The sequence below is a fragment of the Serinus canaria genome, chromosome 5, assembly GCF_022539315.1.
Source record: "Serinus canaria isolate serCan28SL12 chromosome 5, serCan2020, whole genome shotgun sequence".
Taxonomy (NCBI): Eukaryota; Metazoa; Chordata; class Aves; order Passeriformes; family Fringillidae; genus Serinus; species Serinus canaria.
The window spans coordinates 13,235,324-13,261,005 of NC_066319.1; the positions used below are offsets into that span (position 1 = coordinate 13,235,324).

The 25,682-nt window shown below is 38.5% G+C and overlaps 1 protein-coding gene across 7 annotated transcripts in view; it reads right to left on the reverse strand.

The window, feature by feature from the left end:
* Positions 1-25,682, reverse strand: part of PLEKHA7 (pleckstrin homology domain containing A7) — a 144,898-nt gene that overhangs the window by 24,540 nt on the left and 94,676 nt on the right. For all 7 annotated transcript variants that reach the window (XM_050974958.1, XM_050974959.1, XM_030240013.2 and 4 more), the window contains 8 exons: positions 23,612-23,716; positions 21,794-21,866; positions 20,493-20,593; positions 14,135-14,313; positions 11,764-12,249; positions 6,454-6,970; positions 4,262-4,348; positions 1,957-2,010 (listed from right to left, as the gene is read on the reverse strand). In XM_050974958.1, coding sequence (XP_050830915.1) covers positions 1,957-2,010; positions 4,262-4,348; positions 6,454-6,970; positions 11,764-12,249; positions 14,135-14,313; positions 20,493-20,593; positions 21,794-21,866; positions 23,612-23,716 — 1,602 coding nt within the window. The remainder of the gene's footprint in view (positions 1-1,956; positions 2,011-4,261; positions 4,349-6,453; positions 6,971-11,763; positions 12,250-14,134; positions 14,314-20,492; positions 20,594-21,793; positions 21,867-23,611; positions 23,717-25,682) is intronic.

A 25,682-nucleotide genomic window follows, 5' to 3' on the forward strand; every position in this document is an offset into this window, starting at 1 on the left:
CTTCCAGCATCTTAAATGGAAGATATTACACACATGACCTGGGAATTTGCTGTTATTAAAATCTGTATCATTTGCTTCCTTTTAGGCAGTTCACTCTTCTTTTTCCCTTGTATCACAAATCAAAGCATTGCTACATTTAGTGACAGAGCACAAATGTAACCAACACAGGGACACCTTCTCCAGTTTCACATGGGCTCTTTAATCTCTCAGCAACCTGACTTGAAATTTTACATTTCTGGACCACCACTGAAAGAAATTAAGAAATTCCCATTTGGAAAACTGACATTTGGTTATTAAGAAATTCCCATTTGGAAAACTGACATCACTCCTTGGAAACACATTGGATATTTTGAGTGTCAAGATTTTCAAAAGGGAACCAGCTGGCATTAAGTTTCTTTGCACAGAAGTATCAGGTGCCCCCAGACATTTTCCTTTCTGGCTGCTTTTGTTAGGTGCTACAGGCAGTAGGAAGGCACAAGGGGAACTCCAAGAGACCAAATATCTCCTCCTGCTCCAGACTGCAACAAATTAATCTGGACAGAATCCACCAATAAGTTAAGACACCCCACCCCTCCCCTCCAAGAATTTTGCTAAGCATATCACATTTTCAGAATCTTGACCTGTGGCCACTTCAACTGTGAAAATTATTGTGTTTTATAAAAAGACTGCAATTATTAATAATTTCTCACCTTGTAGGACTTGTTAAATTGTAATTTGTCATAAAATTCATCTGATGGCTTGGGCTGCAGTTACATTTGGCAAAGCCATGAAAAAACCAAGGACAAGGCTTACAACTAAATGTGTCCAACCAATTTCAAATTTGGATATTAATGATTCCAACACATATTTGTGTTGGAATCATTAATATACAAATTTGAAATTGGTTGGACATTCCATGGAATGATTCCATGGAATCATTCCATCTACATATTTGATCATTCAGACTACACAGACATCACCTATATTATATGCTAAATACATATGTGGTTCTATAGCAATATTTTCCATGTATATAGTTGGTTATATATTCAGGAATTCAAAGATCAGATAAGACTGACATACACATCCTCATAGGTGCAATCAGCTCACAGGCAACACCCCATCCCATGGCATCAGTGAGCTCTGTACATGCAAACCAGACAGACAACAAGGTGTCAAATTTCCCTTCACCTTGATTTTCAGGAACACCATGTGATTTATATATGGCAAGACATCCTACATCCCACAGAAAGTGGCAAATGCTGGGCATGTTTGCCCTTCAAAACCTGATGTTAAGAATTCTAGATTTGCTTTCAAATTGCCAACCTTCAAGTTGGCAATTGAAAAACCTTCAACCAGGCACAGAAGTCATTTAGACAGATGATAGAACCCTAAGTATAATATTTAATTCTTTTTCAAAGAGAAATACCTCCCAACATTACTTGATCAGATTGTCTCTATGGATGGATGGATGAATGGGTGCATGTGAAATCTTTTAGCTGTAATAACATGAAAACAATGACAGTGCTAATTAATCACATTTTCACAAGAACATATGGCACATTATACAAATAGTGGAAAAGTCAGTCTAAGAAGATTTAAAGGGGAAAAGCTGGATTAAAAGAACACGAGTTCTAACTTAGAGGTGTTGACTTCATATTAGCACTAATGCTACAGCAGAGAAACACTTTTCAATCTGTTTTTTCTCTGATTTCCCTAAACCCACACATCATCCATCTCAGTACCAGGAACAAAAATTGTTCTTACAAACTAAAGCAACCTCATTTTCTGAGTTTCCACTTTAATTGTATAGTCACTACTAAAAAGATACACAATTCTCTAAGCACAAGCAAAACACAGTTTCCATCTCAGACTAGAAAGTTACTTTAAAATTTACAGGTACAAACACAATGCAAAAAAGAAAACTGGGTTGAAAAAAAAGATGATGAATCAAATAGACTCATCTAAAAATCTTACCTTTAGATCCAAATACTCCAGATCCTTTTTCAACTGGATGTAAGTGTCATCCGCCTTCAGGCAAGTACATGGGGAAAAAACAGTGCAATATATTTGAATGTTTGGAACCATTTCAGAATAGTTGGATTTGCTATATACAGGAAAACAGATGGAAGAGAGAACAAAATAACAGAGGAGGAGCACATAAAAAAAAAAAAAAAAGCACATTTGCTCCACCATCATATTGCTATTTACAGCTAAAAAATGGGCAAAATATTTCCCAAGAGTATTACTGCCTCATTAAACCCCCTCCAAACACCTAGATTTTTGTTTCCACCTCTAACAGGACACAGAACTACCTGTAACAATACATCTTCAAAAGCTGGTTTTTTAAAATAATTTCCACTGACTAGTCCCCTTCAATGCTTCAAAAGTTACAGTGGTGTGACTGAATGACAAATGTAACTAGAAGACATCATATAACATATCACCAGAATACTTTTGATCACAATTTATATGCATTTTAAGATAGGGAAATTATGAAATAAGTTTTGTGAATAAAATTCTGAAAAATATCTCATTTATATGATTAGACAATCCATTTTGTCTTTTAAGTAACAGCATTCAAATTGATCCTTATTTTTCATTGTCTCACCTGTAGCTGCTATCAGCTTAATCTTATAGTTACACTCATTTAGCAACATCTTTATTACAGTACCTTCAAGGAAAACATGCACAGAAGTCAAAGTTATTTCTCCTCTGTTCAGAGAGGATATTTGCAATACAAAATAAAGTTTAACTGTTGCAAATATGCTACTTGTAGTTAGCCAAAATGCCCAAAACTTGCTAGAATTTTAGCTGCTATTTTGTCAGCATTTCATATCCTGGGTGCAATGAACTTCAGAATAAAAGGAAAACACAACTATACCTTTTCTCAAGTTTTGAGCCAATGAGAATGTGTAGTTAGAAAAAGAAAAGAAAAACCCTTTATGCCATAAAATCAATAGATCACACTTGCATTTCTTTAGAGGTGTTCACTTACAATTCTTGTCAGATCAGCTTATAAGACTGGCTGAGGACTTGACTAGAAAGTCTGCCCATTTTTGGAGAAATCCCTATTATTACCACCCATCTTAGTGCAGTTGTTCTGTAGGTGAGGTAGTCAGGAAATTAAACTTCTTCAATTCCAAAAAAATTGCTTTAGTTTTGGGCTTAAGCCTTCACCAATTCCAAGAGGAGTCACCAGATTTTATTCCCAGGTGGCTCCATTTTTGAGGCTCTAACAGGAACTGGAGAGCTCTGTGAGTACATTTCTGTTTGGTTTCACATTTACAAGTTTGATAACACCAGTGCAATCAAGAGCACCGTAGATGATCCAAGACGCTCCTGAGCTTTTATGAACCAATGTTCACCTGCAGAACTGACACAGTTACAAGCTCATATGAATGTACAGACTGGCTGATGCATTTCAATTTGCAGGTGATGCAGCACGTGGCACAGGGAGCCAACCCCACCATGAAAGCAGCACAAAGAAATGGTTTTGCTTTAGAATGAACTTATACGTAGTATTTTAACCCACATTTCTGAAGATGCAGCATTTTCAGAAATAGTATAAATACACAGTATAAAAAGGAAGTAGACACTTGGAAACAGATGCACTGGCACCCTGTAACTTAAAAATGCTCATCTTTTATAGCAAATACAAGTAAGCAAAGAAAAACCGCAAACGACCTGGGCACTGTAGAATACCAAAGAATGGGCAAGGAAGCACAGACTCAAGCATGCCACTAACGAAGCATTTGCAGAGTCACAAAATGTCACAGATGAGCCACGCAGCAGCTGACCTGATAGGTGGAATTAGTTGGCAAGTGCTGCAGTAACTGAGCGATTGTGTAATTTCTTATACTAGCCAACTTAGCCTGATGTCTCCTTAATCGAATGAGAAGCAATGTTAGCTCTTCAGGCTGCAGGTATTTAGACACATTGTAAAGAGGAAATTAGCAGTCTTCAGGGAGAGGAACTATAATTACATTTTTCACCTCAGTGCCCAGAAAGCAGTTACTTGACATGATTAAGCAATTATTTAATTAACTCTGCATTTGGTCAAACAAACATAATAAAACTTGAACCCTGTAATAACAGAAAGCTCACCCCTGCTCACGTTTGCAGAGAAAGGCAAAAGTGCTATAGGCTTTACTGGGTTAAGATTAAGTTCTCATTCGAGTTATTTATGCTTTAACTAATACAGTTAAGATTAAAGAGTTTGGATTTCAAAACTTGGCTGCACTAGTGGGAGGACAGCAGAGGAGCCGTGCCCTGCACTTACCGACTTGCCGTGCAGGCTGGGCGCGCTCACCGTGTGTGTCATGTAGCCCATGGCAGGCATGGAGCGGCGATCCAGGTGGGTGGAGCTCTGCAAGGACCCACAGACACAAGGTAAGGATTGGGTCAAGGGCCAGCCCTGGAAAATTCACTCTGCAGCTCTGCCACAGATTTTCTATTGGAATTCGTGGCGTGCTTAGAACAGGGTAATGCATGCTGGCCAGCCTGATCCCTTGATGATAAAAAACTTATGAATGAACAAACACAAATTCAGCACCTGGGATGCTGGGCAGAGCAGTGGATTGTGGCAGCATGAGATGCTTCAGCAGAACATCCAGTGTAGCTTTCAGAAAATTTTTATAAAGTTCATCAACTTCCCCCCCTCAACACAATGTCTCCCAGAAAAAGGCTTGGTTGGATGATGCCTTCCCACAGCAGGCTTGTGCTGCACAGGGTAGTAACTGTGAATGCTCTCTTTTAGCCAGGGAACATGAAGCTACTGACATGACTGACACCTTGTGGCAATGGCTTCCATCAATACCAAGGGGTTTTTTTAATGATCATCCTTGACCTGCCCCTTCCTGCTTACAATAAGAAAGCCTACTGCACACTCATTCTTTCCTCTTTCTCTTAAAACAAAAGTTCTGTGGGTTCCTCAAAGCAAAAATAATGTCTTAGTTATTCACTGAATTTCACTGAATTTGTCTCACCTGCCTTGGTTTTCTTTTTTAAGTGCAACTGGATGGAATTAAATAAAGCAGTACAGTGAGCGTGGGGTATCTTGGACTTATGCAGACACATTTAAATGTAGAATGACACTGTGTGCTTACATAGGAAAACATGAGCATTTTTCTCTACAAACTTTCACTGAAGTTCCACAGAGAAGATTTTATGATGAGGAACTGTGTTTCCCAATACTGGCAAAGCCAAGATGCCATAAAAAGAGCTTAAGGTTTATGCAGTTCCATGGCACAGGAAAGGAAAAGACTGCTGCACATGCCTTTATAAGGATGTAATGGTGCTTCAACTTACACGTGGAGAAACCAACGTGTGGTAGAATATAATGAGTTCAAAATATTAATTTCCAGCTCTGCGAATCACTAGACTATTCCACCCTCTGACAGAATATTATAAATCTATAAATACTGACAGACACCCAACAGCTGCACCACATATACACTGGGAAAAAAATCTAAACTGTGCATGAAGCTGTGCCCTAAAGTCATGGTCCTAAACCCACACTGGGTATCTGGATTTACAAGTCTCTCCCTTTGCCAATACCTTCCCTTATCAGAGCCCATGGCTGAGGCTAAAGATTTAAGTGAATACAGAGGCTTTCAATACCAATTATTCCAAATCTACCAAGACAAATCAATCCTTGATTCAAGACAAATTTCCCCAAATTCCTTAGGCAAGGAGAGCGTATAGAGTACTGAATAGGGAAACCTCTGTCATCTCTGGATAAGAGGGTACAAAAGCCCCTAGAAAAAATCCTCACACTGAAACTATTCAGAAAGTAGAAGCTTCAGACCAACACTATTTAAATTTGGTTAGCCCACTGATAAAGACTCTGCAATGGACCTTAAATATTAATATATGTGTTGTTGTTGTTATTATTATTATTATTATTATTAATAATAATAATAATAATAATAATAATAATAATAATAATAATAATAATAATGTGGGCTTTACCATATATAATAATAATAATAATAATAATAATAATAATAATAATGTGGGCTTTACCATAACTAAAAACAGAATCAGCTGCATGACTACAATAGCAAAACACGTAGAGAAAGCAGGCACAGCAAACACAAAACTACAAGCAAAAATAAATAATCAGGGAAGATTCCATCCTGCTGAGTTTTATATTCTTATCTTCATACTCTCTACACGAAAACACTACCATCTCTATACTTTGCACATGTAAGCATATGCCTTCTGGTTTTTCATTAAAAGCACTCCAAACCTATGCGATGTGCCACCAATTTTCCTTCCCTAACCAACAAAAGTTAATAAATCTGATCAGAATAGCAAGAGCTTGAGGAGAAAATTATTCCTTGTATTAGCTTTTACAACTCACATGTTCTTTCCCACACAAGGAAGGATTCAAAGAACCACGATCAAATAACCCCCCCATGCGTGACACCACGTGTAGAACGGTTTGTGATCAGTTTAACGGATACTAACCTTTACAGCACGATTCCGAATCTTCCTGGGGGATCCAGCAAGAGGAACATCCACAGTCTGCCTCTCATCAGATGGTTTAACTGTGAGCCTTTCTGCAGGAGTATGTGGTCTCCGTGGGAGAAAGCTTTTTGGAGGTCCAGGTGGAGGAATATCGGATGGAGAGGGCGGGACAGATATTGAGCGTGGAACATCTAAAGAGCTTTTTGACTTAGCACGATCAATGAAGTCTGAGGAGCCCACATAAAGAGGGGCTGTGGGGCTGCCATGCTTGAACTGCTGCCTCTGCTGCCACTCATACAGCTGCCAAACTGTCCCATCCTTACTCGCCTTCCTCTCCTCCTGGGACATCTTCAAGTGGCTGACACGATCTTGTGCGTATTTGTAGTCACTCGGCAAATTGCGGTTTGGTGGCGGGGAGCTCCCTGAAGGCTGCCTGGTGTTCTTTGGCAAAGTGTGGTAGTTCTCAGGAAAAGGAGGATTGGGACCCTGACGTGTAAGAGTCTGATCAGAAGCGAGGCTGTAAAAGAAAAAAAAGGAAGAAAATTTTAGCCCACACTGATGAGTGGGAGTGACTGATAAAAAACCACCTCTAATGGCATAAGCAGAGGAGCTACAAGACATAACAGACATTTTAACAGAACTTACAGAAATATTAACAAAGCAATATTAATGACAACTATCCTGCACACAAACACTGCACTGCAGAAATACAGAATTTTCATTTAGTGTTTAACCTAGGATGAGCTACCAGAAACAAACATAAGGAATGGCAGCATTATGTAGTTTGAACCACAAAGAAAATCAAGAACATGAAGAAAGGAATTATTGTCATGTCTACTGAGTGAGTCCCAATTTAAAATATTCCTCTTCACAGAAAGTGTGCTGACCACTAGGTGGTGCAGTTTACGAAAGCAAATGCATGTTCAGTATAAATATCTTTAAAAGCAAGAAGAAATCTCACCAATCCCAAAATATCTCAGATAGTTTTTGTTTTTGCTTCATTCACATGAACAAGGAAACTGCTCAAAGTCCAAAAGCCTGTATGATTTATTTTCACCTAATGGTTCTACTGATTTGAGCAACATGAGACTTTTTACAACAAAGGTCATTGACAAATTAGAATATAAAAAGAAGTATTACATCCTGGCTTTAGTACTGGACCCATAAAACAGGCTGTACAAACTAGATATTTTAGTAGGTAGAATTGGTAAAAGTTTTGACACAGTCTAGTTAGCTCCCTCTCCTCCTTTGAAGACAAAATCTTTCTGTAGCCTCATGTATAAGAGCCTGCCTGTCTAATTTCTGATTCTTCAGTCAAATATCTGGGAGTTTTGTACTTGGAGTCATTTGCCCATTGATTCAGAATCTCCAAAGAGAAAACCATTCTGCTAGGCTTGCTACAAAGCCTCAACACCAAAAAAACCCCCAAAATTAAAAAAAAAAAAAAAAAAAAACACAAAAACAAAACCAACCTAGTATAAAACCACACAAAGAAACTCCAAGCATCTTTTCATCACTTCACTCAATAAGTTCCACTCTGTGTGAGAGGGAGATCTCATGGTTTGGAAAATGCAGGAATTCCACATGAAAAAAAGGCCAGGATGGAAAAGAAGATCTTTCTTCAGCATCCAAGAATAAATGAAGCAAGGAAGAAAGAATTCCTAGCAGCCACTGCTGCTCAGTATTTGCCACCATCCCTTTTTACTTTCAGGATTTGACACTGTTAGCCTGCCTTGAAATATGGATAATCTCAAGAGGATACAAAATCCCTCATGCCAGCAAGTGGAATAATTGCCTGCACTGCCTGGAGGGTTACAAATCTGTAAAGGCTCTGCTCTCTCACAGCACAAAATCTTGATGTTACTTTGAATTTCAGAGAGAAGGTTAAAGCAGGCAGGTAGTATGAGCACAGGCAACTCAAAGATCAGCATGCCGTGGTCGTGGAACCTCTTTTAATTCTCAGTTCATTGCATTATGTGCACTCAGTTCATTGCATTATGTGAACTTTGCTGCCAATTTTTCTACAAGAAAACACGTGGTAGAAAGTTGGTAGAAATGTATTTCCTCTAGATAGAAATAAGAGCTAAGAATGCTTGGAGGGATTAATGCTTCAAAAGGACATCTGAGGCAGGCATGAAGCTAAGACAGATTCCTTTGGTGATTTCTCTGTGGAAAAACAGGCAAAGGAGACTTGACCACTCCTATATCCCAATTTAGGCCTAAGCAAACTCTCAGATGTTGCAAACCACCTGTGTGTGATTATTTTCTAAGTGGACATTAAAAGGCAGAATATTGAGATCAGCTGGAATTGGTGGCAGCCAATGAAGCCACCAGGGCTGGCAGCTTTAGCAGCAAAACCAACCTGAAAACAAAGAGAACATGAGTTTTGTTGGGGGCAAGGGCAGTCATGCTTTCCTTCTAGAAAAGGAAGAATTTTTCTGAGAAGAACTAAAAACTGTTATTTTGAAAGCAGTACATGGAGCAGCTGATATGAGACAATTTCATGCAATACTTCAGCCTGCTATAAAAAGAGAACAAAGTTGAATGTGGATAACATTGCAGAGGGAAAGTCACATTCAGAGCTGAACTTTGGAGGCAGCTACCTACATACAGGCACATTGTGTTTTCTCAGTATCTGAAGCAGGGAGAAACCTCAAGATGAGATGACAGGCTTTAAGCTGGTGGCATCTCTACCACACAAGGTTTGAGATGCTTAAAAGATAATTTGCATCATATAAAAATAGGCTCTGAGACAACACATGAACTTCTAGGTAAAGAACCACGTCCCAAATGGCTCAAATTAGCCCACAATGGACTATTACTTTTTTGGAGATTAAAAGTGAGCAAAAGCAGCTGTTCTTGAGAATCTCTCTCATTTGAATGAGGTCTAGAGAACATAAAAAGGAAAGCAGACATTAAAGAGTGCATAAATGGCCTGATGTCATATTATATGACCACTGGCCATGAAAACCTTCAGGGTCTGCAATGGGATGCAATCACACAGAAGATACTGTAAAAAGAGAAGCAAGATGTTCAAAAGACAACAAGTACTATTATTAGAAACACTGTGCCCATTCATGGGAATGCACAGAAGCTAACAAAGACAAGCAATGTTTCTTCCTTAAGCAAATCAGGAAGGAACGGAAAGTTCTGCATAACAAGAAAGGTTTTAACACTATTTGCAAGGAAAGAAGTATCTCAACAGGACTGCATCTAGTGAGGAAATATTAAGCTTAATTGGATTTACTAAAATGCGAGTGAACTGTTAAAGACAGCACATTCTTCATAATTATGCACTAAGTTTAGGCACTGGAACCAAATCAAAACCTAACAATTTCTGAACAGCTGCCATTTGATGGTCCTGACCTTGACCTTTAAGGTCACACACCTGAGCCAGGAAACAAATAAAAACTGCACTCATTCTGTGTTCAAGAATTAGCCAGCCTTCTGAATCCTCAGAGGTTCTCTACCAGCAACATTTCAGCTGGAATAGCAATCAATGTGGAGCTTTAAAAAATTAAGTGCTCTACTACTGCCTTCTAAAATCAAAACAAAATGTAAATCAAATTAACATCTCTAGCTTAAATTTCTACACCATGCAATCAGGAAGATATTTGACAACTAACATTCCCCTTCCATCTATCATTTAACAACACTGCAGAAACTCAGCAGGCTAAGAGAAGGTGCCACTTAAAAGATGACTCTGTTAATCTTTGGGAAGGTAACATGCAATATATCCTGAATGCAGATAATATAATGGCATTTGTCAGGAAAAGGCAAAGAAAACAAGGTCACCTGAGCCAAAACAGCCATTTTTAGAAATGTGTATATGCAGATAAGAGAGCTTTATCTAGAAACAGACATACATACATATTTCTATCTTTATTTTCACTGAACACTTAGCAGCTCCAGCTGAGGTAGCTGGCTTCTTCTAGAACAAAGCCTGGCACCTGCAACTACACTATCTTAACACTGCACCTAATACACACCCCTAAAGTTAATTTACTGCAAAGAGTGATTTGGAAGAAAACCATACTTATTTAGCTATCAGTCAATCCTGCCACTGCCAGGACTTCTGATGTAAAAAACATCAACAGAAGCTTTTTAGGCATTAGCTCATTAGTTCAATTGGTTTCTGTATTATTTTGGGGAAATCAATGTGTGTAATAAGAACTAACTTACCAACTATTTTTTTTTCATTAAACTCATGTTCTTTTGGGAAGTCCTGATTGATATCCAAGTAAAAAAATATGGAAGTTAATTGACTCTAGCAGTTTAAAAGAATATTAAATAATATAAAAAAAGTAAGAAAGCTTCTTCAAGGGTAATTTAAAAAACAAAAGAGTAGAAGAATGGACTTCCACACAAAATTAGCAAGCCTTAAATGTTTCACTGGCTCCAAATTGACAAACATTAGCTTAAAGAAGAATTTTAAAAATTTCCAAAATGTTTTCCCCATCCTAAAAACCACAAGCCAATGTCTCTTGTTTGTTTATACTATAATTAGATTTGAGCAGATTTATAAAACACTAATTCAGTAGAATAAGCATATTTGAAAAATCCTCACAAGTAGCATCAAGCCCAGCTGTTTTTCCTGCCACTTGACACAAGGTGACATTCTCAGCAGACACATATTCATCACTTCACTTCTCCAACTGGTACTTAATCTGACTTTGAAAGCAAAACCATTATGAGATTTTCAAACTACAAAAGCATTCCAGTGTGCATTTCACCTATTGGGACTGTTCCTGTAATTTTCAGGGACTGAAAATGGAAAAGAGAATCCCAAAGACCATTCTGGGATGTCTCCATTAACTAAATGAATATATGGAGACTTTCAATCTGTGATACACACACTGTGACTCTGAGCTGAGTGATCTGATACAGAGCAGTGAATGTGTGTTTGCAACAGGAATAGAAGAAAGAAGGAAAGTAATGAGCACTCTTTATTTTTTAAAGTGGAAAACAATTACCTGTAACTTATATTGTGTAACTGTTTATTAATAAGTGCTAACTGAGGGTTGCACTTCATTTTCTGGCTCTTCAAAATTTAAGCAAATTTTAAGAAGTTTTAAGCATTCACAGTGATTAAAAAAGGAAAATAAAATAGCATGCTAATCTCATTTACTCTGTTTGCAATACTGTGACAACATTAAAGAGATTTGATTAGCCAATCCCATCCTGGATATACAGGAGATAAAGGCCTGAAAAATACCATTCTGCCATACTTTACTGAAGGAAAAAGTAAGTCTTCTTACATTTTCCTTCAATTTAAAAAAAATGCCACTTAAAGATGGGCCTGTTACTAACCTTTTTGTATCTCCTTTCTGGACTTTTACCCAGTGTTCCACTTGAGCCATGTTACTTTTCCTTTGAAACTGCTTATCTGGATTTGTTCTGGGAACAAAGCCTCTTTTATATGAGCCAGTGCCATTCTGCTCCACCAGGCCAGCACCCACACTCAGGGAACTCGGGAGCGTCCCGTTCTTCTCTGCTGGCTGAGGCTGAGCTCCTTGGGACCACGATGCATTCCTCAAGTCTGGAAATAAGGAATCAGCTTCTGTCACTGCATGCTTAGCCTTTCCCTTCTTGGTTTCCAGAGTTTCTTTCCTGTGGATGTAACGCTCCTCCTCCTCCTTTTCTCTTCTTATCTCCTCCCTCTTATCGTATCCCAGCATTTCAGCCGATTTCTGATAAGTTCCTTTTGTGTCTGCCATCTCTGCCTTCACACAGTCTTTGCAGGCATCCACATGATTGACCTGGGGAACAGCTTGCTGATCCACTTTTTCAGTTTCCCTGAAAAGAAACCAGGTGTCAGTAATGAACACTGTTTAATTGAGAAAAGTTGCTGTGGTCTCTTTTACAAAGGACGCCCACAAAAATCACTGTCTGCAGACTGTGATAAGTTTGACATGTTACAATAAATATGCTCAGCAAAACTCAACTGCTAACCCAGTTAGACAAAAGTTCCCTTTATTGTGCTGTCAAGAAAGTAGAAATGACTTATACACATCTCTAAAAATGACTGAAAATACTAGTATTGCATTGAAGAAGTGTTCAACATTACATTATGTACAAAAAAGCTGTAAATAAAAAAATCTTCCAGTCCTAAGAAACACTGAAAGCCAAAAAACTTCAACTAAGCTGCCAACTGCTCATGGCAAAATACAAAAAAAGTCTTTCACATTCTTGTAGATGCCTCAGGGACCAGTCACTTCTGGCCAAGAGGACAGGGCAATATCTACATTTACATCAGTACTACTGCCCAGGCAATTTCTATTGGGGACCTACTCCTGAAGAAAAAATTGCTCCATGCTGCAGTGCACACTAGTTTTCTTCTCTACCTTACTGCCTAAATAATATCAGAAATCTTGATATTCAATTTGAACAGACTATAAAATGTCTGAGGATTCTGAAAATTTCATGTTGCTTTTGACATATACCACACTTCATTTGCAATTTTCTTCATCTCCTTATAACAATAAGCTTCTCAGCAACTTTTTTTCCTCTCACAATGTAATGGGTTCTCACTCTCAGGGTAGCACCCCATCTCTGAAACTAAATTCAGCTTCTTTAAAGCTTTATGGAAAGTAAATTCAGAGTAAGTGCCATGATAAAATTGTTTTCACTTCAGTCTAATTAGAAAAGAATAGTCTACTTAGGAGTAAGGACACTGGATCAATTCTTCTAATGTGCCAGACCTCCCCAATTTTTCTTTCAATTATTCCTGTCCTTACAAAGAAGATAAAGAAAGAGGTACCAGATTGTTTCTTGAAATTTAAATTAAATCTAGAAAGTCTTGACACAATATCACATGGGATGTAAAGCTCTGGAAGAGACACTGATGCCTTCCTTATATTTGACTGGCCAGAAGAAAGCAGTGTGAGATACTCAGAGAAACTGCACCATAACATTTCAACCCTCACAGCCCACAGTGGCCAAAGCAGGGCTGTCTCACAGGGCAGTGCTCCTTCACATGGAGAGTAGGGAAATAATCACATTCCAAAGCCAAAACATCAAGAAGGCTACATCAATTTACAGAAAAGGAAAAAATCTGAATTTTTTCATTCTCAGTTCATACCTGCATAAATTAGCTGATATCCATTAACTCTATGCACTTGTGATTCACCTGGTTTTAGCACTCTTTTTCCCCTTAACAGCCCTTCAATCCTAATTCTAAACACTCATTTGAAACAACTCATAAAATCTCTGTTCTTTCTCTTTTACTTCTCTCTCCCAAGGGCTGCCACTTGGCTGTGGCAGGTGTATGAATTTGCCCACAGAAACCAGAACTTTTTACACCTGAAATTCCCTAAAATATTACATATAGAGAGAAATTAGTCATGGTCACTAAATGTGGGCACAAAATTTGCATGCATACACAGATACTGAACACCAGGTCTCCTTAATTAATACAGGTTTCCTTCATTAATACCAGTTAACTATTTCACAACAGAATAAATTAAAAATAAGTAAAGAGAAATTAAATTTAAAATAAAGAGAAATAAATTAAAAATAATTAAAAGTAATTTTTTAAAAGAGGAGTTTTATGTACATATCTACAGTGTCAGTTACCACCACGGGTGCGATTTGTGGAGGACATTAAATTTTTGTAAGATTCTAAGGGTTTTTTTAATGTAAAATATTATTTTTTTTAAAAAAGCTCCTGAGTGGAACTTGCCTCTTCAGTGAGGAGCGTGTCTGCATGAGAGCAGCCTGGTTCATAGCCCTGATCCAGGCATTCATGTCCTCCTGGGTGTCAGCACTGAAGTAGTACGTCCTCATCCCTGTGTGCTCTGCCTGAGAGCCAATGACAGAATTCTTGTTGTAAATATATGCCCTCATACCTGTGTGAACAGCCTGGAAGAAAAAAGAAGAAGTCAGACAGCTCTTTCACCTTTTTCCCCCAAAAATTAACTTAAAAAGAACTTTTCCTTGACTGCTTCTTGAATTATCACGCTGCCACAATGGGCTGTAAACTCAAAAGACACTCCAAGTTTTACTGAAATTCTTCTGCCTCTTTCTAGAACTATTAAGCTGAAAATCTAGTGCTTCTGATTTTCACAGTGGGAAATTTCAGCTTTTCTTTTTCTTTCAATTGATACATTTTATTTGCCACAAATACTACACTAAACAAATTGAAGAAATCCCTATACTGAACAAATTTAAGGAATTCTTAATGAGATATTCATCAGCAAGTCAATTTCCCCAGATCATTTAATAAAGAAATTTATTCAGACAAAACATAGACAAAAGTCTTACCTTTTAAGCAATTAAACTGCTAATTTAAGAATTGATTACAATGCATGTTAGGATCTTTTGGTTAAAGCGTGCACTTGAACATGTATTAGCTGCAAAGTCACAAGACTTACTGATAAAAGTTAGTAAAACTGATGGAATTATCACAGCACATAAAATACTGGCAATTATCTCTGCACACTAAAATACTCCATGAAATTCCACTGCAAGCTAGAGGTACCAGCAATTTCTCTATAAATATATTCAATATTCAAATGGATTCAATATGGAATATCTTTGTAACTCCAGGCTAGTTGAATTTAATAAAATCTCATCCATATTTGTATTAGCAATAGTATAAATATTACAAAATCATGTAAGCCCTGCAACACTTCAGATTAGCAGGGAGATATTCATCTCTTTACTTTCCAAAAAAAACTGAAGACAGCATACTCTGCTTGAAAGCTCTTGTAATGATATTAAAATTAAATTAGTAATTACAACTTATTTTTATAAAACTAAGCCTGCTATCACACACAAAAACTAATAGCATTAAACTGCTGAGACGGGGTTTTTTAAGAAGAAAAAGAATTTTATCAAATTTTTAATTTGGCTACATTTGTTTCTAAAGGGTAAATGTGCTCTCTAAATCCTGCCTAAATAATTGGTCTTTTTATATTGATGAAAGCCTCTCCCCCTTGTTATTCTAAATCAAATTTTTAAAAAATTATTGTAGAGACAATCACAGATGGCTTCAGAAATACAATAGTTTTGCCAAAACCCAGGCTATTTAATGCAGTGCAGCCCTTCCTAAACATTATCACTTCAGTTGTTTACCAAGAATTTCCCAAATTACCACGACCTTAGAGACTTGTATCAACAACTCCAAAGAGCAAAATATGTGCTTGCTATTACAGTGCTTTTAAGGAAGTTCTGAGCAGAATTTCCTCCCTTCCTCTGGCAGGCTGTTCCCCTGAATGTGTGAAACGTGGCCTTTCCCTTCTGTGCCTCAAGCAAGGGAGCCTGAGCTTGTTTTGAAAACTGGAGACTGAAGTAGAACAGCCAGCTAGGAAAAGGAGGAGAAGAAGGGAGAGAAGGAAAAGGTTACATAAAGAAGTCAAGACTCTCTCCTGTTCAGAAGAGTCTCGACTTCCCAACAATATTGACCAGAAAGGGAATACAAGGTGGTTTCTTCTCAAATCCCACCATTAGCTGCCCACCTGAACACAGGAAAACAGGACTTACACATATTAAACAAAGCACTGATCAATCACATATTTAGAAATCAAAGGACTCTACTCATGTTTGCCTGGTTGAGTTCTTTGGTTTTTCTTTGTTGTTACTGGGGGTTGTCTTTTTATCTCCATTTTCAGAACACAAGAATGCTCAAAGCAAATGTGATTTGGAAGTATTAATTCATTATAATTTACAGTTACCATCCAGTGTATGAAGAGACCAAAAACTGGCAGCTCCAGAAATAAAGGAAAACAGTGACTTTAATGTGAGACCTCAAGACTTCCAAGCTCCTTCATGGAGCAGGTTGACCCCACAGAAGGTGGTAAAATTCAGAAATAAATCAATTCCTGCAGCAAATCAGACTGTGCATGTCCCACTGCAGATGATGCAGTAGGACCCAACCATTCACTGGTTTTATACTTGTTAAAAAAACCAGAATTTTGGGGAACTATCTGGAGAGATTGCATAGCACACCAAGAAATGGATTAAACAGCTGTCTTAATTGACCTGTATTCCCTGATCAACATAACCCACTTGTGTTTTAGGTTTCTCTCTGAACACAGCTGCTAGCACTGCCTAAGAGGCTGCAGGTGAAAACAGCATCAAAATGCAAACAGTGCTGCAGCACTCTCTCTGGAGAGACTGAAGCTCTCACAGCCACAAACATTCCCAGCTTCAGAAGGGATAGTGGAGATGGTGTGTGATTATCAACAAACACAATATCCTGAAGTTCACAATATGTAACACTGGTTAAGGGAAAATTCAAATTTATTTCAGTTATTTATTAGTAGAGTGTTTTAAATGCAAGAAAACAACTTGGTGCCAACATCCTGTAGCTGTCCCTGCTGGCAGACAGAAGCTAGCAGGCCTTTTGGGTTTGGGATATTTTTTTTAAAGCCAAAGCTATTAGGATGGCTACAGCATACTAAAAAGCCTAGAACACAGCACATGCTCACATGTACACCATACACACACAGGGAAAAAATAATATTGGTACCTATTCATGCATTCAGAGGCCTTAATGTGGATAGATTGAGAAGAAAAGCAGTCTCTCTCCCATAGTGCACAGTAGGAAAAATGGACAGTAAACCCCAAGAGCATATCAATGGGACAAAACAAGGACAAAAAAATTAAACACGTTAAAATCATTAAAAGATTCATATTTTAAAAAAAACCCAAAACCCAAAATCCACTTAACAAAAGAGTGTACTAAAAGTAACTAATGCCTACAGCTGTTATGTTCACCTCCACTTGCTCAAAATACCTAAGAAAGAAAAGCCACCATTCACAAAACAAAGGAACAGTTTTCTAATAACTGTAATCTTTCCAAGTTAGTTCTGTCAATGGCCTATAATATACAGAAAATTCTTCCTTCTTCTGAATTTTGATATTTATGAACCATTCCTGAACAAAAATTGAAATAACACTCTGAGCCTTCACTACAACAGCCCACTACAACCTAACTCATCTTTCACTCTTAAATAATACTGAGCTTTTTGAGGATTTCTAGAAGCTTGAACCCTCCCCTCTTCCAAATTCAAAAACAGCACCTCTCAAATTTATAACCTTTGGCATTTCTTCACCTGACTCCCCACACCCAGAGGAATATGGGAGCCTAAGGAAGCAACATTGACTCAGGGAACATAAAAGAACAAAATATGTATTTTCTTTTTTCTTTTCTTTTTAAGGAAAACCAGTGAGATCAAAGAAACAGGCAGGAAGTTTGTGCTGGTTTCAGTGGTCTGAGCAATGATCAAATACTTCCATTAATAAGACCAATTAAAAATAATTTTTCTTATTTGAGAACAACAAGGCTTCTAAAAAGACTGGGGTGACACAAACCTCCATGAACTGATACTATTCCTGCCCAAAACTATTGCATTACTACAAAGTACAGTCATTTCTCTGCTAATCACAGGAAGTATTTCCAGCTATATATGCTTTGCAAGCCTTTTTACATTAAACACTGGATTTGTGCTCACTCATATTGGTACCAATAAAAAGCTATTCTTTTAAAATGCAGCTATTAGATTAACTAAATATCTTTAGGATGAGAGTGCTGAACTAAAAATGCAGTAAGGACCCTGAGTTCTAGGCTCACACACAGTGAGAGTGACAGAGGCTTCCAGCTAGTCACAGCACTTTGCTTGGCACAAATAGAGGAAGTGAAAAAAATTGTCAAGATTCAAAAATTGTATCAAGATAGAGACCTAAAAGCACAGTTTCTAAACAAAAAAAATTAAATGCAAATACTGATGTATTTCAAAGAAGGGGTTTGGTTGATTTCAAAAGCCTATAGGCCTGAAATTGTTAAATACCCAAAGAGACACAAAAACTTAAGCTGGATCTCAGAGGGTGATGAAAGGAAAAGGATTTTGAGAACTCCTACAGCAAATGTTTTAACATTTTGCAGGGTTTAACACAGACCCCAGTGAGCCTGTGTTTTACAAGCTTCCTTCTAACCAAATCATATGCAAAAAGCACCCGTGTATTTGCTTAGCAAATGTCCTTCCTCTAGTTTTATAAACAAAAGAGCTGAATTGTTTTCCAGTTTTGCTGTTTCCCTAGCTTCCAAACTCACTGCTGCTTCAAATGGGAGCCAATCCTTCTGTTGCAACAGAAGATTTACAACAATCTCAACAAAGAACGGGCCACATCTAAAAAGTGCCATGGCACATTCTCCCACTCATTCAGGTCTTCAAGGCAAAAAAAAGTCTTATCTTTATTTTGGGCTTAATCTGCTCGTGTGTTCTATTTCTGGCTGTGCTACACTGAGAGACAGAATGTCCAGCGAGGCTCTGGGTCTGGAGGTGTTCTAAGAGAGGAGATAAAGGCAATGGCTGCTGAGTGATGGAGGCCAGCACGGGGCTGCTCCTGCTGTGGGGTGCCCACAGCCACCTCTGGGACCACTGAACATCAGTGCTGGACAGGGTCTGTGCCACAGGAACAGCACAAAATCCTCCTGCTGCCCTTGGAGCTGGCTCTGAATACAATCACACTGCAGCATCCAGCCTGCAGTCAATCATCAGACACCTAAAGCAGAGTTACAACTGGCCTGACAAACTGATGCATGAAATGCTGATATTTTCACAGAGTTTTCTAGCATAAACTTTCTTTTGCTATCAACACCCTATTTCTATCTATACCAATAGATCTAGATAGACCCTGTGTGGAAAGTCTCATGGTATTTCCAGAAAAAGACTCAGATTAAATACCTGGTAGAGCTCATACAGGTATGATGTCCTTAAAGGAACAGGGGAAGTCTGCATTTGTTTCTGGAAAGGTTTAACCATGACCAAACCATGGATTCCACTCCCCTTGGTGACTTAAGAGCATGTGTAAACACTATTTGAGTAAAATAAAAAGCAGGGAACCCTAGAGGAGTACATTGAGCTCCCCTCTCTCAGTACATGCTCCCTCCTAGGAGAAGGCTCTAGAAAAGGAGGGCTTTATGAATCACACTCAGTAAATACTGGAGGTGGAATTTCTTTTCTTAAACAAAGATTTCTTTGTAGCCTTATCCTGATAACTCCTGCTCAATGCATTTGAAAAAAGTACAATAAACATTTCCACAAAGTGCACCAGGTCTTTTTAAAATACATTTCCCAAGTTAATATTTGCTTAATAAATTTCAAACTGCTATCCACTTCAACGTAGAACTCAAAGTAAAAAAAGCAGTCTCAATTTTAAAACACCTCAAAAAATCAAAATGCAAGAGAAAGTCACATGTTTTTCATAATTTCAGCACAGAAAATATTTAAACAGAGATTCCTTCTAGATCTCCTAAAGTATGCCTGATCAAAACCTGATTTGTAAATTAGTTTAAAGTACACAGCTGATATGCTTGTCAGAAAAACAAGTTCTGCTCTGACTTTAAATCTGCCACGGGCATGGAAGTTTCTGAACTTTGCCTAAGTGCTGCAGTTCTGACAATCATTTGGAGTCAGGTTTTGGCACTATCAAGAAGTATATGCTTTATTTCATATCTGTGAGCTTTTACAATGAAGACCAAAACTGCAAATTATAAAATTATATGTATTTTTAGAAAAAGAAAAAACACAAAACCACCCATAAACTATATGAAACAAGAGTACTTTTTCCTTTTAAAAAGTCCATATCACTTAGGATGACTAAGGGCTGTCATTTTCCAACTGTGAGATCTGATTCAATTCTTTTCTTTTTTAAAAAAACCACAACAAAATCAAACAGATATCAGTCCATTATAAGATCAAGTACTCTATTACAAAGTAAATAAGACAACTTTTCTTTCAATTTGTACACAGTACTGGAACAACTTGTCAATACTAATTTCTGATTTTAGAAACAGGCTCTTTACTCAGAGACACTTCATTAAGCTCTAAGGACACTTACAAAGTAACAGACATGAATGTCAATTCATAAGCAAAAAAAAGAGCTATGTCACATTTGAACAGGCAGTCAATGAACCTGTCTGCTTTTCAAAGCTAATAACAAGTAAAATAGGAAAACAGGCAGTGTCCTGTTTACAACAGCAGCTTTTCTAATGCAAGTAAGCCATGATGAGGTGATAAGCTTTGCAAATGTACCTTAAAGGAAAATTTGCGATTGATGCGATCTTCGGGTCCAACTGGAGATATGACATAACTGGGCAATGGGATGCTCCCCAGAACAGACTCTTCTCTGCTGTCTGTGGAATAAGAAAATAGAATTTAACTCCTTGCCCTGTTCAGTGGGCTAACAATATATTCTCCTTTATGGACACAGAGAAAACAGGCATTAGGCAGAAACAACAGTGGTTCAAACTGAACAAGAGGAAAAGCATTTTCCCAAGGACAGAGCAGCAGGGGCACAGGCCAAGGAAGAAGCTGTGCTATCTCCATCCTTGGAGCTTTTCAGTGCCTGACTTGATTAAACCCTGAGCAACCTGGGCTGACTCCTTTCCTTCCCCTGCTTTCACCAGGCACTGGGATGGGACACTTCCTGAAGTCCCTTCTGACACAAATTCACTTATGATTCAACACCAATAATACATTTTTGCTAAATGTTTTTGTTTTAAAGAAGAAAAGTTTGGAGTTTGCTTTCTTAATCAGATTGAGTTTTTATTGATTTTTTTTCTTTTTCTCTTGAGGGGGTGGGGGTTGGATGCTGCTTTTTAGCTTCAGCCAGAAGAACATACTTCGGGTATAAAGCTTATTGAGCCAAATGAACAGTGACAGGCTGCAAAACATGATGGACCTTCCTTTTAGCACTGTACATCTAGGCTCATGGCTATAATTAGGAAACCTCTCTTACTGCTGGCTCCAAGTGATCGAGAGCAGAAATGCAGTGTCTAGAAAGATGAACTCCAAGTCTGATATTCTCTAATGCTTTCCAAAAATTGTAGCATATGAAGCATTCAAAACTTGATAATAACCTTATGTAATAGCTAGTTTGGTCTAAGATCACATTTAACCTTTTTTTCCAGTAGAATTACTGGATTCAGAAGTTCTCACTCTTACTTTATCCCTTAGATTGAAACTAAACCAATGCCCTGATCTGGCCATAGCACGTTCTCAAAAAACTCAGATGTCCAAGTGCAAGCAAGTAGGTACCAGAACACAGACCAGAGATGGGATAAACCTTATTTATTCCAGTCAGATGTTCTGCAAAGTAAACTGTGGCACTCATCAAACACAAATGATGTGACAAAATATCATACAGCATCCTTTGCTTCCCCTAATCTGGCCTAGAAATTGCTGTACATTTAAGATGTCTGGCCAAGCAATTGTTTCACTGCTCATCTCAGAACAACTGACTTTATCTGAAGAGTTCAGCTAGTTCATGCATTCACCATGATCTGTACAGGTGAACTGTTCAGACCAACTCAAACCAGCTAATATCTACTCACCTTTGTAGTAAAACAAACAAAAGTCAGCAAGCACAAACCATCGTCTCTTCCACAATCTCATTCCAGAGCTATCCTGAAATGCAAGAAATGTGGCACACTTTTCATTTAGGGTAAGTTAACAGACACTGTTGATCCAATGAGGAGTTTACCAGAAGTTAAGCTAAATATGACTGCTAAGTGCAAAACAAATGGTTTCTATCTTAGCAAAATATTGTGTACTAAGAAAGATAAGAGGTAAAAAAACCAGCTATAAAATAATGAGGGCAGAATAGTCAAACTGCTAATTTTCATTAAGTAATTAAACCCTCATCCCCTAACAGCATTCAGATTAACCTTGTACACAACCAATGCTTATTTTATCTGCTCAGATTTGTCTGCAGTAAGGAAACCAAGTGTGTTTCTGGATGGCACAAACTCCAACAAAGATTGCCTGCAGACCAAATGAAAATCACTACACAGCTGTGAAGTATGACCTCACATTTCAGGCAATGATATCCTATAATTCAATCACCATATGTTACCCATGCCTAAAATGTAATTTAATCAAATATTCCTTAGGAAATAAAACGGGATGCATAATGTGCAAATTTTAATGAAGTATAATATAATATGCCTGTGGAGATATATATAGATACAGATATATATAACCTTGTCAGAATGAGTATTATTTGCATTGAAATTAATTTCTGAAGCTTTTAAAATTGCCAGACTATAACCTAGGCAAGTACAACTTCTTCAGGTTGGGTAGGCTTCGATGGGACCAGCTGGATAAAAAGCACCTTCAGATTTTAAGGGTTTACAAGCAAAGGTTAGGGGACAGAAGGAAACAGGATATACAACATTGCCCTAGCTATTTCCCTCCTCCTTTCTGCAATCAAATTAAGTATGGAAGGACTTTCTTCCCTTCCCATTTCCATGCCACAAGGCTGGCAACACAAACTGTGCCTGAGTTCTGATTCTGTCCTGAGAACTAATGGACTTGGGTAGTGGATATCAACAGAGCTGAGAGTGGAGCACAGCAGAATTACATTTCTCCCCCCAGGAGGAAGCAGACAGCTGTCAGCTATTTCACTTTCATGTAAAACCATAATTGTAAGCCTCAGATTTCAGCCCTCTCCTGCCCACCCCTAAATCTAGCTGCTGGATCTCTGGCGATAATCCGGCAGACACGGGCTGCCAAATGAGAAGCAGGGGATATTATTCTCATATAACAAACAGCTTTATTTACTTATTGCACTCAAAGATGTGCTTCTGTCAGCTTAAGGGTTCAAGACATAGCAGCTGTAGAATTCTGTTCATTGAATGAAACTATAATCCAGTCTTTGCTGGCTACATGTCCCCATTTCCCATCATTTTCTCCATCCTGCTTCTGGAGAACAAACAGGCAGAGGGACTGGAATTAAGCCTTTGATCAGGGTAGAAGGGCATAACCAAGTAGATAGAATAAGGCCTTCCCAGCCAGCCTCAGGCTGACTGTGTTCTGAGGGAGTCAAAGATCAGCCTGACAATGAGCCAGCAAGATAAACCAGGGAAAATAACCACCCTCAGATGACAAAGTTACAGCCCCAACACTGAGCTGTGATGGTGATGTCCATTTATCAGTTTCCTCACCTGACTCAAACCCATTTGTAAACCTTGGTTTTCAGGCTTGCTGAGCACAAACTCCTCACTATGGAAGCACCCAGCACTGCCCTGTGCCACCAACACTGGAGCTTCTGCTTTCTCAGTTCCTTGGAAGCACTGGCTCTTCCTTGATGCCTGCACTGCAGTATATGAACATATACATATGTGATCTTATGTATATGATCACATGCATACCTGTTTGTGCAGCCAGCCTCTCACTATCACAGGAACATTGGGATTCCTCCTGATGGCTTGGTCCCTCTTTCCAAAGCTGTGAACTTTGTTCCCAGTCTTCACAACCTGCAAAGCATAATGGAGCAGTGGTTTCTAAACCATACTGAGACTCATTTCATATTACAAATACTCTCACTGCAATAACTTACACTTCATTACACAGCAACAAAGCACTCATGGCATTTTCAAGGGCAAGTAAACAGGCAATGATATTTACAACAGAGCAAAGTCAATCTTCCACCTTCACCAGGATGGTGTGCCAGCTCCTGCTCAAGAGCAGCAGCACTGGTGTGTCAAGTCAGAAGGCAGAACTGTGGAAATTTTAGTGTGCCTGGCAAGAATTATTTTGTGGAAAACATTGCACAAGTCTCTTACAGGCACAGGACTCTGGGCAGATGAATCTTGCTCTTTGTTTGGCTTTTTAGGGGGGGTTTTGATGGGGTTTTTTTGATGGATTTTATTTTCTCCTTCCTATTTAAATTCAAGCAACATTGAGAGCTTAATAAAATGCTTGGACTCTGGCCCTGCAAACAAAAGGAGAAGACAGTGAGGCTACCAGGGAAGAAACCTACAGGGCAGCCAGTGGAAATCACAAGGACCAGGTAATGATCTGTGTCTTACTGAAACCTCAGTTTTGACCCACATGGACAAAACTATTTCAAAAACAAACAAGCAAGGCCCATCCATGTGTGGAAAAAGCACCAGTCATTCAATGAGTAATTTGCCTGTTCTTTTCCAGCCTCAGCCCAGTTTGCTCCTCCAAGACTGCTCTTACAGTTACTGCCAACCTCTCCAAGAAAAGAGCTGTCCAAATTCTTTCCTATTTTCTTTCTTTTTAATCTCTGAACTTGTCAGGGTACAGATGCTCTGGAAGTTGCAAGCAAACAGCAGCTCTGGAAACAAGTATATTCATCACACACTAGGGATACCATCAGAAAAGTATCTCAGTGTACTGCTCCTGCCAGTCAGGCAACATCTGGACTAGAAGACAGCACATAATGTAAATAATTCTAGCAAAATATTATAACTTCAAATGGATTCTGTTGATTGATTGCTGAAGGCCAGACTTTACCAGCCTGCACTAAATTTCCTGTTTTAATGAAGGGTTAAGATAATAGCTAAAACCAGTATGGACAAATGCACTTCATTTTTGGGTGCTGCAGCATATGAAGCAGCAAGGCAGATTTACCAGGAGTGAGGAGCAGGATCTCCCCTGCAGTGCCACCTCTCCAAAGAGCTCAGTGAGAGCCTGCACAAGACCCAGCAGCACCCAGGGTGGTCACCTGAGCAAAAAGCCCATACCTGCCCAGGGCTGTGGGCACAAACCCAGCAGAGCAGGCTGCAGAACAGGTTTCTGAGGAGGTGCCCCTGCCATCCAGCTGGCAAAAGCCAGTTCATGGCAGAAGTCAGGTCAAGATCCCCCTGGCTGTGTCTCTGCCAGACCTGTGCTAGGGCACTCAGCCAACAGGCTGCAGAGCACTGGCTTGGGGCAAACACAGCCAAACAATACAGGTGAATTTTTAAAAATTGTTGCCAATGTTAAGATGCAACAGCCGCATTAAAAGGGTGATGAAAAATAATGAGGCCCAAATTTGTTAAAGCTCTGAAAGTCAACAATCTATTTTTATTTTGTTTTTACTTTATCTATACTTTGCAGCTGAACACAAATCAATTTACAAAATGTACAGAATTTAGTTTTCTCATCTTTCTCTCATGTAGATCTTTGGAAGGGTGAAGGAATTGAGAAGCAGTTGAAGCACAGCTGATCTAGTCTTACAGCAGCATTTTAATTTAATTTTTTTTTTAAATCAGATCTTTTAATCAAGCACTTTCTCTGATGTTAATAATTGAAAAATGCAGACCACAATGTAGAAAAATCATCCTTGGTCTTGGTCAAAAGACCAAATAATTTCTATGGCACAGGAGTAGGAAATTTTTTCCAAAGGCTGTGTATTATATGTCAATCCAATACCCATAATGGAAACAAAATTATCATTTTATGGTGCTTTAGGTAATTAAAATTCTCATATAA